General features: G+C 37.8%; 1 protein-coding gene across 4 annotated transcripts in view; it reads left to right on the top strand.

The window, feature by feature from the left end:
- The window catches only part of ptprb (protein tyrosine phosphatase receptor type b), a 38,098-nt gene extending 24,652 nt beyond the window's left edge, over window positions 1-13,446 (top strand). For 3 of the 4 annotated variants that reach the window (XM_074626060.1, XM_074626058.1, XM_074626057.1), the window contains 16 exons: window positions 355-504; window positions 602-741; window positions 2,035-2,171; window positions 2,280-2,386; window positions 2,484-2,589; window positions 2,701-2,781; window positions 4,847-4,864; window positions 5,010-5,091; window positions 5,262-5,352; window positions 7,116-7,192; window positions 7,296-7,430; window positions 8,516-8,638; window positions 8,731-8,894; window positions 9,046-9,181; window positions 10,971-11,091; window positions 13,302-13,446. In XM_074626060.1, coding sequence (XP_074482161.1) covers window positions 355-504; window positions 602-741; window positions 2,035-2,171; window positions 2,280-2,386; window positions 2,484-2,589; window positions 2,701-2,781; window positions 4,847-4,864; window positions 5,010-5,091; window positions 5,262-5,352; window positions 7,116-7,192; window positions 7,296-7,430; window positions 8,516-8,638; window positions 8,731-8,894; window positions 9,046-9,181; window positions 10,971-11,091; window positions 13,302-13,324 — 1,691 coding nt within the window. In that variant the 3' untranslated portion in view covers window positions 13,325-13,446. Of the gene's footprint in view, window positions 1-354; window positions 505-601; window positions 742-2,034; window positions 2,172-2,279; window positions 2,387-2,483; window positions 2,590-2,700; window positions 2,782-4,846; window positions 4,865-5,009; window positions 5,092-5,261; window positions 5,353-7,115; window positions 7,193-7,295; window positions 7,431-8,515; window positions 8,639-8,730; window positions 8,895-9,045; window positions 9,182-10,970; window positions 11,092-11,281; window positions 12,919-13,301 lie in introns of those variants that run through there. The other variant, XM_074626059.1, reaches the window with a different exon arrangement.
- Window positions 13,447-14,500: the final 1,054 nt, after the last annotated feature.

The raw sequence follows: 14,500 nt of genomic DNA, 5'->3' as shown, positions 1-14,500 counted from the left end.
CTTCTTATTTTTCTTCTCTCTTGACCCAAAAACACCCTGAAAACTTGAGTCTCTTTTTCTCTTAACAACCTTTTTCTTTCTTTGTTCCTCTCTCTTCACGTCCATCTTTCCTCCCTCTCTCTCTCTTCCTGTTTTACGTTATAAATCATCCTGACACAACTGGACTGGGAGACAGAAACAGAAGAAAACAAAAAATAATAGGAAAGGCCACGACTCTAGAAAATCGAATAGAAAGTGTTTTTATTAGTGACAGTTCAACTAAAAACAGTCGGGAGAGAAAAAGAAGAAAAAGAGGAATTGTGTTGTTTACTTTATTTGATTGACAGTCTGTTTAACCAATCTGTTTCCTTTCAGGTCCTCCGGTCCCACCCCCGAGCGTTCGTGTTGGTGAGAAGTCATCGAAGGTCACGCCGTCCTCCATCTTGTTCCGCTTCAACTGCTCCTGGTTCAGCGACGCCAACGGAGCCGTGCGATACTTCGCCGTGATCGTGGCCGAGTCTGACGGTACAAACGCACGTTTTAACTACTTAAATATATAATAAATAACCTGCTGACAGGATTTAAGTCAGCTTCCTCTGACTGTTCATGTCTGTTCTGACAGCCAATGAGATGCTGCAGCCGGAGCAGCGCCACCCTCTGCCCTCCTACCGCGACTACATCAGCAACTCCTCCGTCAGAGCGTATCAGACCGCCTACTTCTCCAGCCGCTGCCCGCAGGACGCCGACGCCGCCGCTGGACAGGTGACCACAGAAAACGCTAAAAGAATTACTGCAGCAATCTAACAGCTGATACAAAGATATACTAATATTATTCTATGTTATTATTTACTGTATTCAGGTCTTTAGTTGAACCAGTCAGGAACCGTGAGATTATATTATATTCTATATATTCTTCAGCATGTTGTCTTGATGAATTCTTAATGAAGTATTTGTGTACATTCACACATTTATATACCAATTATTTACATTTGAGTGTTCTATAGATACAACTAATTATTTATTTTGTATCATACACATAAAAACAAATCACATGAAAGTAATATAAAGTATGTGTAGAAACCTGCAATGGCTTATATGTATTAAAAGAAAGCACACCCAAAACACATACAAAAGATAAAATATAAGCATACAAATATCACCAGTACATTTTAAATAGTAGTGTTAAAAAAAAAAAAAAAAGTTTTAGGTAAAAACAATATGTCATGTATACAGTAATTTGATATAAGCTGACATTTGTGAACAAAAATATCTGAAAGAAATGATGAAAATCTAAAAAGAAATAATTCAAAATATAATTCATTGTAAAATCAGAATTGGAGAAACAAATTTAAAATAAAAAATATATATATTTAATAGCGTTTACTAGATTTTTTTATTTCTTGCTGATAAACACTCAAATGATCAGCAACTCGTCTATATTCCATTGTGTATATATTGTTGAATGAGTCCCCTGTTTTGTGTACTATGGAGGCCAAAATAAAAAATAAATAAATTAATAAATTACTCAATAGATACATAAATATTCCATTAATGTACCTAAATATTATTACAAATAAATATAGACAATAATTAAGTGATAAAATGTGACATAAATTGATATTCCTGTTTTAATTTACTTCTTTGTTTATCTTCATTTTTATTAATTTCCCTGTCTTCCCCTTTTTCCTTTTACGCATTTATTGATTTATCTTTATTCATATTTTATTTATATATTTTCTAGTTTATTTTTAGTTTATTTCAATGTGTTCTGAATTTATTTTTAAATGTATTTATTACTTATTAAATTTATGCATTTATTAATGTATATTAAAAACTAAAAACAAATAGTACTACTACAAATTAATATCAGGAGCAACTGTAATAACGCTAACGACATAAATAATGAAATAATGCTGAACATTGACGACGATAATGAAGAAAAACAATCAAAGAAGTAAAGCCGATAAAAAATGGATGAAATACTTTCCATATTGTGTTTTTATTGTGTGTAATCTATCAATCAATCAATCAATCAATCAATCACTAATTGATCAGGTGGTGGAGGTGAACCTGGGGGCAGGAGGGGATCGGCTGGGCGGGGCCTGTGACCGTTACCATGACGACGACCTCTATCTGAGCGACAGCTACGGCGGCTTCTGTGACGGGCCGCTGAAAGCCAAAACCTCCTACAGGTACGACAGACACACACACACACACACACACACACACACACACACACACACTGTTCATGTGTAGCTATTGGAGTGTGTATTTACGTGTGGGTGTGTGTGTATGTTCAGGCTGAGCGTGCGAGCGTTCACCAGACTGTTTGATGAAAACCACCGAGAGTTTCCTCAGCCGCTCTTCACCGACACCTACCTGTCCACGCCGCTCAGGACGCACTCAGGTGAGTCTCACACACACACACACACACACACATACACACACACACACACACACACGCTGCCTGTGTGTAACTGTGTGTGTGTGTTGTTGTGTTTCAGAGCCTCTCGGTGGCGTCGTGGAGGGTTTGAGTGCCGGGATGTTCCTGATCGGGATGATGGTGGCTGTCGTTTCTCTGCTCGTCTACAGACAGCGGCTACGCAAAGTGTGAGTATACACACACACACACACATATTTACACACTTTTCCCCAAATATAATCAATTTAATATCATAGAAGAAAACATTGAAACATTTGTGTGTGTGTGTGTGTGTGCAGGGCGGTGCAGGAGAACCCGGTGGTGAGGATGAGTATGTGGAAAGAAGTTCCAGCTTCAGGATTATATCTGGGAGTCAGGAGGTGAGAGAGACTATAATTATTCATCTTCTACATCTGAGAGAGATTTTAGAGTTTCTAATAACCTCCTCTGCCCAACATGTGTGAGAGTGAAGTATTAGTTTCCAGTAAAGTTCTCTGTCTCATGATGATGACCTCATCACTCACCGCCATAGCACACAGCATCTGTTAATTAAGTTAGTGGGTTCACCACAACTCATTACTGTCTGTGCTTCATAAACGGCTGTTAGAGCTTAAAGTTAGTATTAAAACAGGACTGCACATTCATCAAATTAACTCCTATATGTTTGAAAATAATCATTATAGGTTGTTTATTATTTAAAAAACAATTATTAAAACAACTAAAATTAAATAATTTAAAAAAGAGTTAAAAAATTATATTTAATAGACTGCACAAATAAAATGTGTTTATATATTTTATTTTTAATATAAATTATTTAAAAAACAATTATTATTTTTTATATGGATAATATATATCCAATAGCAATAATCATCACTTTGAAAATATAAAAAAAAATATTATTTAAAGGGACAGTTTGTAACTTCTTACACGTATAAATCACCCGGGTCGGTGTCCCATGCGCGCTTGTATATGTGCGCTTGCGTGTGGCTACGCTGTTCAGACAAGACTCCAACACAAACTACATGGAAGCACCAAAACCGCAAAGTTGTATCTAGTGAAGCCCGTCTGTTAAACAGTGTTGGCCGCGGTCGGAGGACGCGGTCGGAGGACGCGGTCGGAGGACGCGGGGGAGACCGTAGCTTTGGTCTCCAGGACCGGAGTCTCTGCTGTACTCTGCTCCTCTGCCTGCCTTCTTGCTTTCACTCAGCTCGCTCCACCTCACGTGCATGCACGCACACTACACACTGCAGAAGACTTTGTAGCTCTGAAAATATCTAGTGAATGTACAGTGGACGTTTGTGCAGAAATAACTGCTGCAGCTCCTCCAGACCAACAGAGGTTTCCCGTGTCTTGTGAAGTGACGGAGCTCCGCAGCGAGAAACGTTATCGTCTCCGACCGGGTGCTGGTGTCTCCCCTGTTCCCTCCGACCGCGGTCGGGAGGCTGAGGCAGGAAAAGCCAACACTAGGATCAGCATTGATTCATGGAGAGACCTTCGTCTGGTCAGCTAACATTACTGCCAAGCAGCTGAAATATAGAGTGATATTGTGGTTTTAGCTGACGTGTGTCTCCTCACTGTTTTGAGCGATGCTCGTTCATGTTTATGTAGAGCGAGCACAAGCGCGAGCCCGATGCTGACTTTCATTGACTTAACAGCCACAGGTGTCTCTCTGAACAAGTATTTCTGAATCTTACAAATAGTCCCTTTAAATAATAATAATTATTATATTATAAAATGATATATACAATAATTACATTACAATAAAAAAAACAATTATTACAAAATATTTTTAAAAAGTAAAAAAAAAGTCAAATATTGATATTGTGTGGGTTGGGCTATAGATTCATGATAACAATAATTATCACTTAAAACAATTATTAGAAAAAAAATAACATTTACAAAAACAGATGATGCATAACAGTAATGCACATTTTTACAAAATGTATGAAATTATTTGTCGGGTTGCTGCTAAGTCTAGTGTTTTCCTGATTCAATTTATTTATTAAATGCTTTAATCAATGATTATTTGTTTAATTAGTTTTTTCTTGTTTACAGTTCAATCAAAAATGCTGACAAACGTTTAAAAATGTAATTAACTTTAATGACATTTTTAATTAATTAAAAGTAATTACAATGTTGTAACAAAACATTACATCATTGTAATGAATGATATATAGAGAATTATTATTTTGATAGCAGTGCCGGCTTATCATGTGGTCATGCTAACATTTCCAGAATAAAAACAAAACCCTGTTGTAACCTTTTATTACCAAATAATTATACATTTTAACAACTGTAATAATAACATTTTAAAATGAATGTATTGTTAAATTTTCCATCTCATGAACACTCTCAAAACTGACTATTAACTGATTGATTCTTGACTAATTACTTCATGTATAATAACTAATTAATACGACCTGATTGTGTTTCTTTTTGTTTCAGTAATCGTCGGGTCACCAGGTGAGAATCTCTTATTTTGCACCAGAAGTTATAGCATATAACTTTATAGTTATTTGTATGGTGGAAATATCATATTGTTGATGATTTCTGTTAATAAATAACTTGAATATGTCTGTTTTCATAACTTCTGGGTCTCTTTGTCCAGTCCCATCAAAGCCTGCCACTTTGAGTCCCATCTGACTAAACTACAGGCCGACTCCAACTACCTGCTGTCTGAGGAGTTCGAGGTAAAACCTGTTCTCTGATCACATTCACATCAAACTGTTTCGTACTCTATTTTATTTATGCAAGCGTCTTGTTGCTGCTGCTACTTGAGAAGTTTGGCTCCCTGTAGTAAAGGATGAAACATTAATGGATTAATTTAATGTGACTGAATGATGATGTTGTCCTCACTCAGGATCTGAAGGACGTAGGACGCAACCAGACGATGGACGTCGCCCGTCTGCCGGAGAACCGAGGAAAGAACCGCTACAACAACATCCTGCCATGTTAGTACCGCTCTGTGTGTGTGTGTGTGTGTGTGTGTGTGTGTGTGTGTGTGTGTGTGTGTGTGTGTGTGTGTGTGTGTGGTAGATTATATGTCTTAATTTCTCTGGTGCAGCAACAAATTAAACACATTAACATTAAATAACTTTAATTTATATAGAAACTGTAAAAGAAAAGCTGCTGCCGTTGAGTCCCTCAGTGAGAAACAATCAGTGTGAGAATCATAACGACGACGACATCGTTAACAGCTTTAATTAACGAGACGGCTCCTGTTGCTATGGCGACCAGCCTGAGGGTCGAACCTCGGGGTGATAAAAACATTAATAACTACACAACTAAACATGTATGAACCGCCTTAGTCTCTTTATTTCTTCATTAGTTATTAACATAAACTAATAATGTGTTTTAAAATCTAATTAAGGAGTTTGAATCGGTGTGTGTGTGTGTGTGTGTGTTATATTCAGAGTATCACAGTTTAAATAAAGTAATTAAGCGTCAGTCGTTCATAACTGCAGACAGTTTTCTATATGAACAGAAATATATGATTTATGACTTGAGATGATGCATTTACAGCTCTATAATTAACTATATACAGTATATCTATTCACACTCTGGTGTAGTAATAAAATGAATCATCCTCTTCAGTCTGAGTGAGTCACAGCTGAACTTCTTCACATTTAAAGACATTGAACACATATTCTCACTTACAATAATAATAAAAACCTCTGAAAAGCTGTTAAATGTGATAAAAGTTGGTGTTATTTAGATCAAAATAAAACGTGTAGTGTTGTTGCTGTCGCTGCAGTGGACATGTTGGTCCATCTAAACGGTTTTATTACCGTTTTTCTGTGTTTCACATCGTAGTAAACTCATTTTGAACTGTCTGAATAAGTCCACTTGGGCTATTTTTCAGTATTTGTTTCACATGTTATAGTCTATTAATCAGTTTATTAATGATAATAACTGTTGTTACGGGCGGCTGTGGCTCAGAGGGTAGAGCAGGTTGTCCACCAATCGGAAGGTCGGTGGTTCGATCCCCGGCTGCTCCGGGTCACATGTCGATGTGTCCTTGAGCAAGACACTTAACCCCAAATTGCTCCCGGAGGCATAGCCATCGGTGTGTGAATGAGTATTTAGATTAAATCCTGATGGGCAAAGTTGGCACCTTAGTAGCCTCTGCCATCAGTGTATGAATGTGTGTGTGAATGGGTGAATACTGACATGTAGTGTAAAGCGCTTTGAGTGGTCGGAAGACTATAAAAGCGCTATATAAGTCCAAGTCCATTTACCATCTATATAAGTCCAAGTCCATTTACCATTTGTTTGCAGTGCTCCTTCTGAGCTTAAAGTAACTGCTAGATTAATGAATAATGAAAATAATGTTTAGTTGTTAGACTTTATATCAGACTTGATCCCTGTTGGTGCTACTAAGCTTTATTGTTTTCACTTTTACACTGATAAAAATGAAAACATTAAAGCTGCACTAATAAATAGTTTTATATCACCAATGGATCACATTACTATGTAATCTGAAGTAGTCGCCCGTAATGACAAAATCACAGAATCGTCTCCATCTCTGAAGCTCTGCAGAGCTTTTTAGCCTCTTTTAGCTCCGAGTTCTGAGCTGGTTGAACATTTTATTATTACATGAAGGTCCTGAACATAATACTTAAATATATACTGTAGGTTACACTATAAACACACTCTCCCAAAACCAGCAAATACTGTTATTGTTATTACAGTCATGAATGTGTGTTTTGTGTAGATGATTCTACCAGAGTGAAGCTGGCGTACCTAGAGGACGACCCCTGCTCTGACTACATCAACGCCAGCTACATACCTGTACGTACACACAGCACACACACACACGTATTAAACACACACACTTCCACAGACTAACACCTGTCTCCTGTTTGTGTGTGTGTGTGTGTGTGTGTGTTTGCAGGGTAATAACTACCGCAGGGAGTACATCGCCACCCAGGGCCCGCTGCCCGGCACCAAGGACGATTTCTGGCGGATGGTGTGGGAGCACGGCGTCTACAACGTCGTCATGGTGACGCAGTGTGTGGAGAAGGGACGGGTGAGTCATCGACGGTTTAATTAATTTAGGGTTTTATCGTCCCGGTCCATCCAACACTTTATATCTCAACATCTACAGGAGATATTCATGGTGCTCTGAGGATGAATCCTTTATATCAAAATCCGACATGAAATGAGTTTAATCCTGAAACAAAAAGACAAAAACAAGAAGGTAACTAAGGAATGAACACACTAAATAATATCTGCAATCATCTGTAGCTGTTGCCAGCTGTTTGCATCCTGAATAAATACTAAAATGTTTTCTAAGTAAATCGAACTTTTGATTTTAAACGTTGATGTTACTTCTCACAGGTTAAGAATCGACTGAACCGAGAAGAGATTGAATATCAATAAAACCTATAAATTGCTAGAGCTGCTACTAATGATTATTATTATTAATCAGACAGTTATTTTCTAGATTAACGGTTTAACCTATAGAAATGGTCAAAATGCTTATTTTTCTCAACAAAAAGTCTAAAACCTATAACCCAAATAACACAAAGAAAATTCTCACAATTTAGAAGCTAAAACTAGAGAATCTTTGTTATTGTTGCTTGAAAAGTAGCCTAAACTATTAATCAATTATCACAATAGTTGCAAATTATTTTTCTTGGCCATCAACTAATTGATTAATCTGCTAATCGTTGCAGCTCTAGAAAATATACTCATGGAAATTATAATAATACTAGTATAAGAATCTACGAGGGCTGCTTCTGTCTTTATCGATTAATCTGTTGATTACTTTTTCTGTATTTATGAATTAGTTTATCTATGAAATTTTAAGAAAATAGTGGAAAATGAAAAGTCTGTCATTACAAAATCTTCAAATGTCTTGTTTTGTCTAAAACTCAAAGATATTCAGTTTACAAAGATACAAATCAGAGAAAAGCAGCATTTTTTTCTTTATAAAACTTACAACCTGAATAAATAGTAATATATTTTCCTGTTTTGTGTGTTACATTATCAGATTCTAACAAGTTGAGAAAAGATTGAGAGCAGAATGAATATATATATATATATTAAAAAAAAAAAGAAGGAAAGAAAATGTCTATGTAAATATGTGAGTGTTGTGTTTGTGTGTTGCAGGTGAAGTGTGACCAGTACTGGCCTGCAGACAGAGAGCCTCTATACTATGGTGACCTGGTCATTCAGATACTGTCTGAGTCCGTCCTGCCGGAGTGGACCATCAGAGAGTTCAAGATCACCTCGGTACCGCCTTTTTATCTATAACCGTACCTCACCATACTCACACTTTTTATCCTGATCGTTTTTATTAATATGTGATCAATAAATGCTGACAGGAGAGTGGCTGCAGTTACCCTCGAGTGCTGCGTCACTTCCACTACACTGTGTGGCCCGACCACGGAGTCCCAGAGAGCACCCAGTCCCTGATCCAGTTCGTCAGGACGGTCCGGGACTACGTGGACCGATCACCCAGCACCGGAGCCACCGTGGTGCACTGCAGGTAGGACAGAGTGTGTATGTGTGACATCTCTGCTGTTGAGATCTACATGGCCTCTTTAATATGAGTATGTGTTTACAGTTGACTCTATGTGTGTGTGTGTGTGTGTGTGTGTGTGTGTGTGTGTGTGTGTGTGTGTGTGTGTGTGTGTTAGTGCTGGTGTTGGCCGTACAGGGACGTTCATCGCCTTGGATCGGGTTCTGCAGCAGTTGGACTCTAAAGGAACCATCGACCTGTACGGCAGTGTGTTCGACATCCGGCTGCACCGCCAACACATGGTCCAAACTGAGGTACACCCCCCACACATAAGACATGAAACCATGACCATCTAATTACATGTAAATATAGGACCAAACTAAGGCTGAAACACCAGTATCAGGTTATATACTTTTTTCAACATACTATATTATGAATGTTTTCAACATACTATGCTATGACTTTTTTTGTGACTTTCGCCGAACTATACTATGACTCTTTAAGACTTTTAGTCATAGTATAGTATGTCCAAAAAAGTCATAAAAAAGACATAGCATATTATGTAAAAAAGTTACAGTATCATCATCCATCTTCAGCCTCTTATCCGGGGTCGGGTCTCGGGGGCAACAGCTCCAGCAGGGGACCCCAAACTTCCCTTTCCCGGGCCACATTAACCAGCTCTGACTGGGGGATCCCGAGGCGTTCCCAGGCCAGTGTGGAGATATAATCTCTCCACCTAGTCCTGGGCCTCGTCCCAGCTGGTCGTGCCTGGAACGACTCCCTTCTCACCCGATCTCTAAGGGAGACGCCAGCCGCCCTCCTGAGAAAACCCATTTCGACCGCTTGTACCCGCGATCTCGTTCTTTCAGTCATGACCCAGCCCTCATGACCATAGGTGAGAGAAGGAACGAAGACTGACCGGTAGATCGAGAGTTTGCCTTTCGGCTCAGCTCTCTTTTTGTCACAACGGTGCGGTAAAGCGAATGCAATACCGCCCCCGCTGCTTCCATAGTCCCCTCACTCAAAACAAGCCCGCCTCCCCCCCCGACTATGCCTCGATATCCTGTCCATGAATATCACCAACAGGATTGGTGACAAAACGCAGCCCTGGTAGAGGCCAACCCCCACCGGAAACGAGTCCGACTTTTTGCCGAGGACCCGAACACAGCTCTCGCTTTGGGCGTACAGGGATTGGATGGCCCTAAGAAGTGACCACCTCACCCCATACTCCCGCAGCACTCCCCACAGTATCTCCCGGGGGACCCGGTCATACGCCTTCTCCAAGTCCACAAAACACATGTAGACTGGATAGGCATACTCCCAGGCCTCAACAGGATCGTTGCGAGAGTGAAGAGCTGGTCCGTTGTTCCACAGCTAGGACAGAATCCGCATTGTTCCTCTTCGATCCGAGGTTCAACTATCGGCCGAAACCTCCTTTCCAGCACCTTGGAGTAGACTTTACCAGGGAGGCTGAGTAGTGTGATATCCCTGTAATTGGCACACACTCTCTGGTCCCCCTTTTTGAACAGGGGAACCACCACCCCAGTCTGCCACTCCTTAGGCACTGTCACCGACCTCCACGCAGTGTTGAAGAGACGTGTTATCCAAGACAGCCCCTCCACACCCAGAGCCTTCAGCATTTCTGGACGGATCTCATCAATCCCCGGGGCTTTGCCACTGTGGAGTTGTTTGACTACCTCAGTGACTTCCACCAGGGTAACTGATGATGGTCCCCCATCAGCTTCCAGCTCTGCCTCTACAATAGAGGGCGTATTAGTCGGATTCAGGAGTTCCTCAAAGTGCTCCTTCCACCGCCCGATTACCTCCTCAGTTGAGGTCAACAGTGTCCCATCCTTACTGTACACAGCTTGGATGGTTCCCCGTTTCACAGTCACAGTATAGTATGTCATAATGTAGTCAGTTATAAAAAAAGTTATATGAAAATTATAGTATGGTATTAGATAAACAAGACTGAGCATTACATGTGAAATAACATACTGTAATCTAATGCAAGACTGTTTTCTTACTTCAGAAAAATAATAATAATACATATCAACGTGTTCATTACAGTTTCAAACTGATTCCCCCATATGTGTGTTGCAGTGCCAGTATTCCTTCCTTCACCAGTGTGTGCGGGACGTCCTGAGAGCCAGGAAACATCGCAGTGAACAGGAGAATCCTCTCTACCCCATCTACGAAAACTTCAACCCCGAGTACTGCCGCGGTGAGACTCACTACCTAAAAACTTCCCCTTAACCATACAGTATATATCATATGAACAGATTAAATTGTCTAGAATTAGTAGAACATTTTTTTAGAATTTTTAGAATAATACATTTTCTTATTGGTACTTGCTATGGTGTTCATCAACCATTCCTACTTACCTTCTAACTTTGTTCTTGGTCTCTCCTCAGATTTCATCTACACTGGACGCTGAACAGATGATGACATCCATCTGATCAAGAGAGAAGAAACGTTGCTACGTTAGCTCATTCTGACTATTAAAACTATCTGAGTTAACAGAGACTGTTGGCTTTACATCACACACAACAGGAAAAATACAGCAATGTCTAAAAGTAAGCAAGTAAAGAAAACATAAATTATATGAGAGATTTGTGGTTAACACACAATAAGTCACATTTACTGTCACATCAAGTTCGTGACAAGTTTAACGCCAACAGAACTACAGAAAATAAACTGAAGCTTTAAACAATCTGTGACTCCAGTTTTCAGAGTAAACAGAGAACATATTTGAGTGTTTGCTGGGATTACAGGGAAGCTTCTTTTATTAGCTACAGTTCTAATCAGTTAATTCATATTTTGTTCAATTTGTGACCTGATGGCGACTTTTTAAAGTCAAAAGTGTCACAACAAAATGTTTAAAACAATGTTGGAGATGAATCCTATCAATTAATTGTTTTCTTAAGTGTTGAAGGGAAACACGGGTTGATCTCAGGTTGTTGGTGGTTATTAAAGACATATGTGTTCAAATCTGATGTTAGCTTGCAGTTATATCCTTAATATAACTGACTGATCACAGGGAAGGAAAGAGCCATCTATTTTTTCTATAATAACTATGTTCTCACTCACTGCTCCATATAAGCTGTTTATTTAAAAAGTTACACATATTGCTGTATGTAAATATTGGTGTAATAGTCTTTTTTATATATGATTATATATATATATATATATATATATGTCTCAATCATTTTTATGCTGTGTAATATTGAAGTATTTCCATTTATGAAATCGACAATTGTCAAGTAGCTGCAAGAAATTATAACCTGCTGTATTCAGACATTTACTCAAACATTAAATGGTTAATTTCTCAAAACAGAAATGCTTTAAAACAGTCAAAAAAAAATTATAAAGTTGTTCATGAACTTAAAACTTCTAAAAGAAATGTCTGAATACAAGGCAGGAACTCCCCCTTTTCCCTATTTTCTGTCTTTTTTTTTTTTTTTAAATACATTAATAAATCACTGGAGTTCAGTGTCAAAATATTTCAGAAATTTGTGACATGTAATGTCTGAAAAGTTCACATTTGCAAATCCAACATTTGGAGAACCCTCTTCTGTTTCTGTTTGGTTCGACTGCTGGAGGATTTTCAGGGTTTTTACATGATTTCTGCTCATATAATATCTGTTTTCTGGATTAAATTCTGAGGATATAATGATCATTATTTTTTAATCACAGAAGTGTACAGGGCTGGGCAATTCCTCAGTATTATTTTTTTTCTGTCAGTGCAAACAATATGTGAAACTATGATATTATGCATACATATTCTTTTATTTTGTACTTAGACTAACAAAATTAGTTATTAAATGTTCTGATTACTCACTTCTGATGTGATAGATAATACCAGTTTGATTATTTGATATATGATTTAGCATACATTTGTCATATATTATTATATGTTCATATTAGAAATATATTTTATTGATATTATATCCCCCAGCCCTCTGAGAATGTAAATCAGTTTTTATAACTTGCTGTCAGATCACTGTAAACTGGATTATTACGTGCGAATTAAAAGTAGCTGCAAAACTAAGTTTGTGTTTTTTTTTTATTTCATTTCGTTCATCATGATAATCGTATGTTATTTTACACATTTTTTAAAATTCAAATGCAAATATTTTTTTGTATTTATACCTTTTTTTAAATAACTTAAGCATGAACATTTAGTATGTTGATAAAAAGTCACATGACTATGTCGAAAAAAGTCAGTATTGTTGGTCGAAAATTGTCATGAAAAAAAAGCCAACGCATAGTATGTCGAAATTTTTCATTAAAAAAGACTCAGTATAGTATGTCGATAGACTTTTATCTTAAGTCTTAGTATGGTATGTCCACAAAAAGTCATAGTATAGCATGTCGAAAATAGTCATAGTATAGTATGTCGAAAATTTGCATCTTAAGTCTTAGTATCCTCAGATTTCATCTACACCGGACGCTGAACAGACGATGACATCCATCTGATCAAGAGAGAAGAAACGTTGCTACGTTAGCTCATTCTGACTATTAAAATGATCTGAGTTAACAGAGACTGTTGGCTTTACAAACAACAGGGAAAATACAGCAATGTCTAAAAGTAAGCAAGTACAGAAAACAATTGAAATGTATGTTGAAAAAATTCCCAATATAGTATGTTGAAAAAAGTCCTAGTATAATAAGTCATATAAGTTATAAAAATGTTCTAGTAGAGAATGTCAAAACTTTAAAAAGTCTTAGTATAGTATATTGAAAAACATTATAAAAAAAGTCCTAGTATAGTATGTCCAAAAAAGTCATAATATAGTATGTTGAAAACATTAATAAAAAATTCATAGTATAGTATGTTGAAAAAATTAATAAAAACATCCAGTGTAGTATGTCCAAAAAGGTCATTAAAAAGTAATTGTATTTTAAGTCAAAAAAAGTAATAGTACAGTGTGTCGAAAAGTGTCATAGTATAATGGCTCGAAAGAAAGTATAAGTATAGTATGTCCAAAAAAGTCATAGTATAGTATGTTGAGTCATAAAGTCATAAAAAAGGCACAAGTTTAATGATTTTTCAATCACAACAATTTGTCTGTTTCAACATTTGAAAGTCAGACAATATCACATTTGTCACATTGTTGTATAAAGTTGTCTTTTCAATCTTTCATGCTGTCTTTTGAAACCCTTCATTACAGCTAAAAGTGTTCAAACGGCTTTGAAACTGAAAAATGTATATTGATCTTCTAATCTGACTGCCGGTTAAAAAAAACAAAAAAAAGACTTTATAACTAAACATACAGCGAGACACTAACAGAAAAAGCTTTAGCGACTTTTTCTACTGTGCATATGTGAAACTTGTGATTTCCATATTGATGTAGGGCACGCTGAGGCCGCAGCAGAACTGGGTAACCCAGATACAGCAGCTATGAGGGGCTTAAAAGAGAGTCGACGAGTCTCTGTCAGAGAGGCCGAGCTGAGCCCCAATCCCTCCGGACCGAACCTCCGGCTCATCCTCCTCATCCTCCTCATCTCTCCGTCCTGGCAGAGATTTATACCGAGACAAAGTTAGAAATCAGCCGACGTCCCACGAGCTTCGAGTCAGTCCTGACAGCGAGCTCAAAGAGGAACAAACAAGTCCAGCCAGCATCAACAGT

Source organism: Sebastes fasciatus, chromosome 23 (genome assembly GCF_043250625.1).
Source record: "Sebastes fasciatus isolate fSebFas1 chromosome 23, fSebFas1.pri, whole genome shotgun sequence".
Classification (NCBI taxonomy): Eukaryota; Metazoa; Chordata; class Actinopteri; order Perciformes; family Sebastidae; genus Sebastes; species Sebastes fasciatus.
Note: the sequence above shows the minus strand (reverse complement) of the source record. Positions and strands in the feature narration are given on the sequence as shown.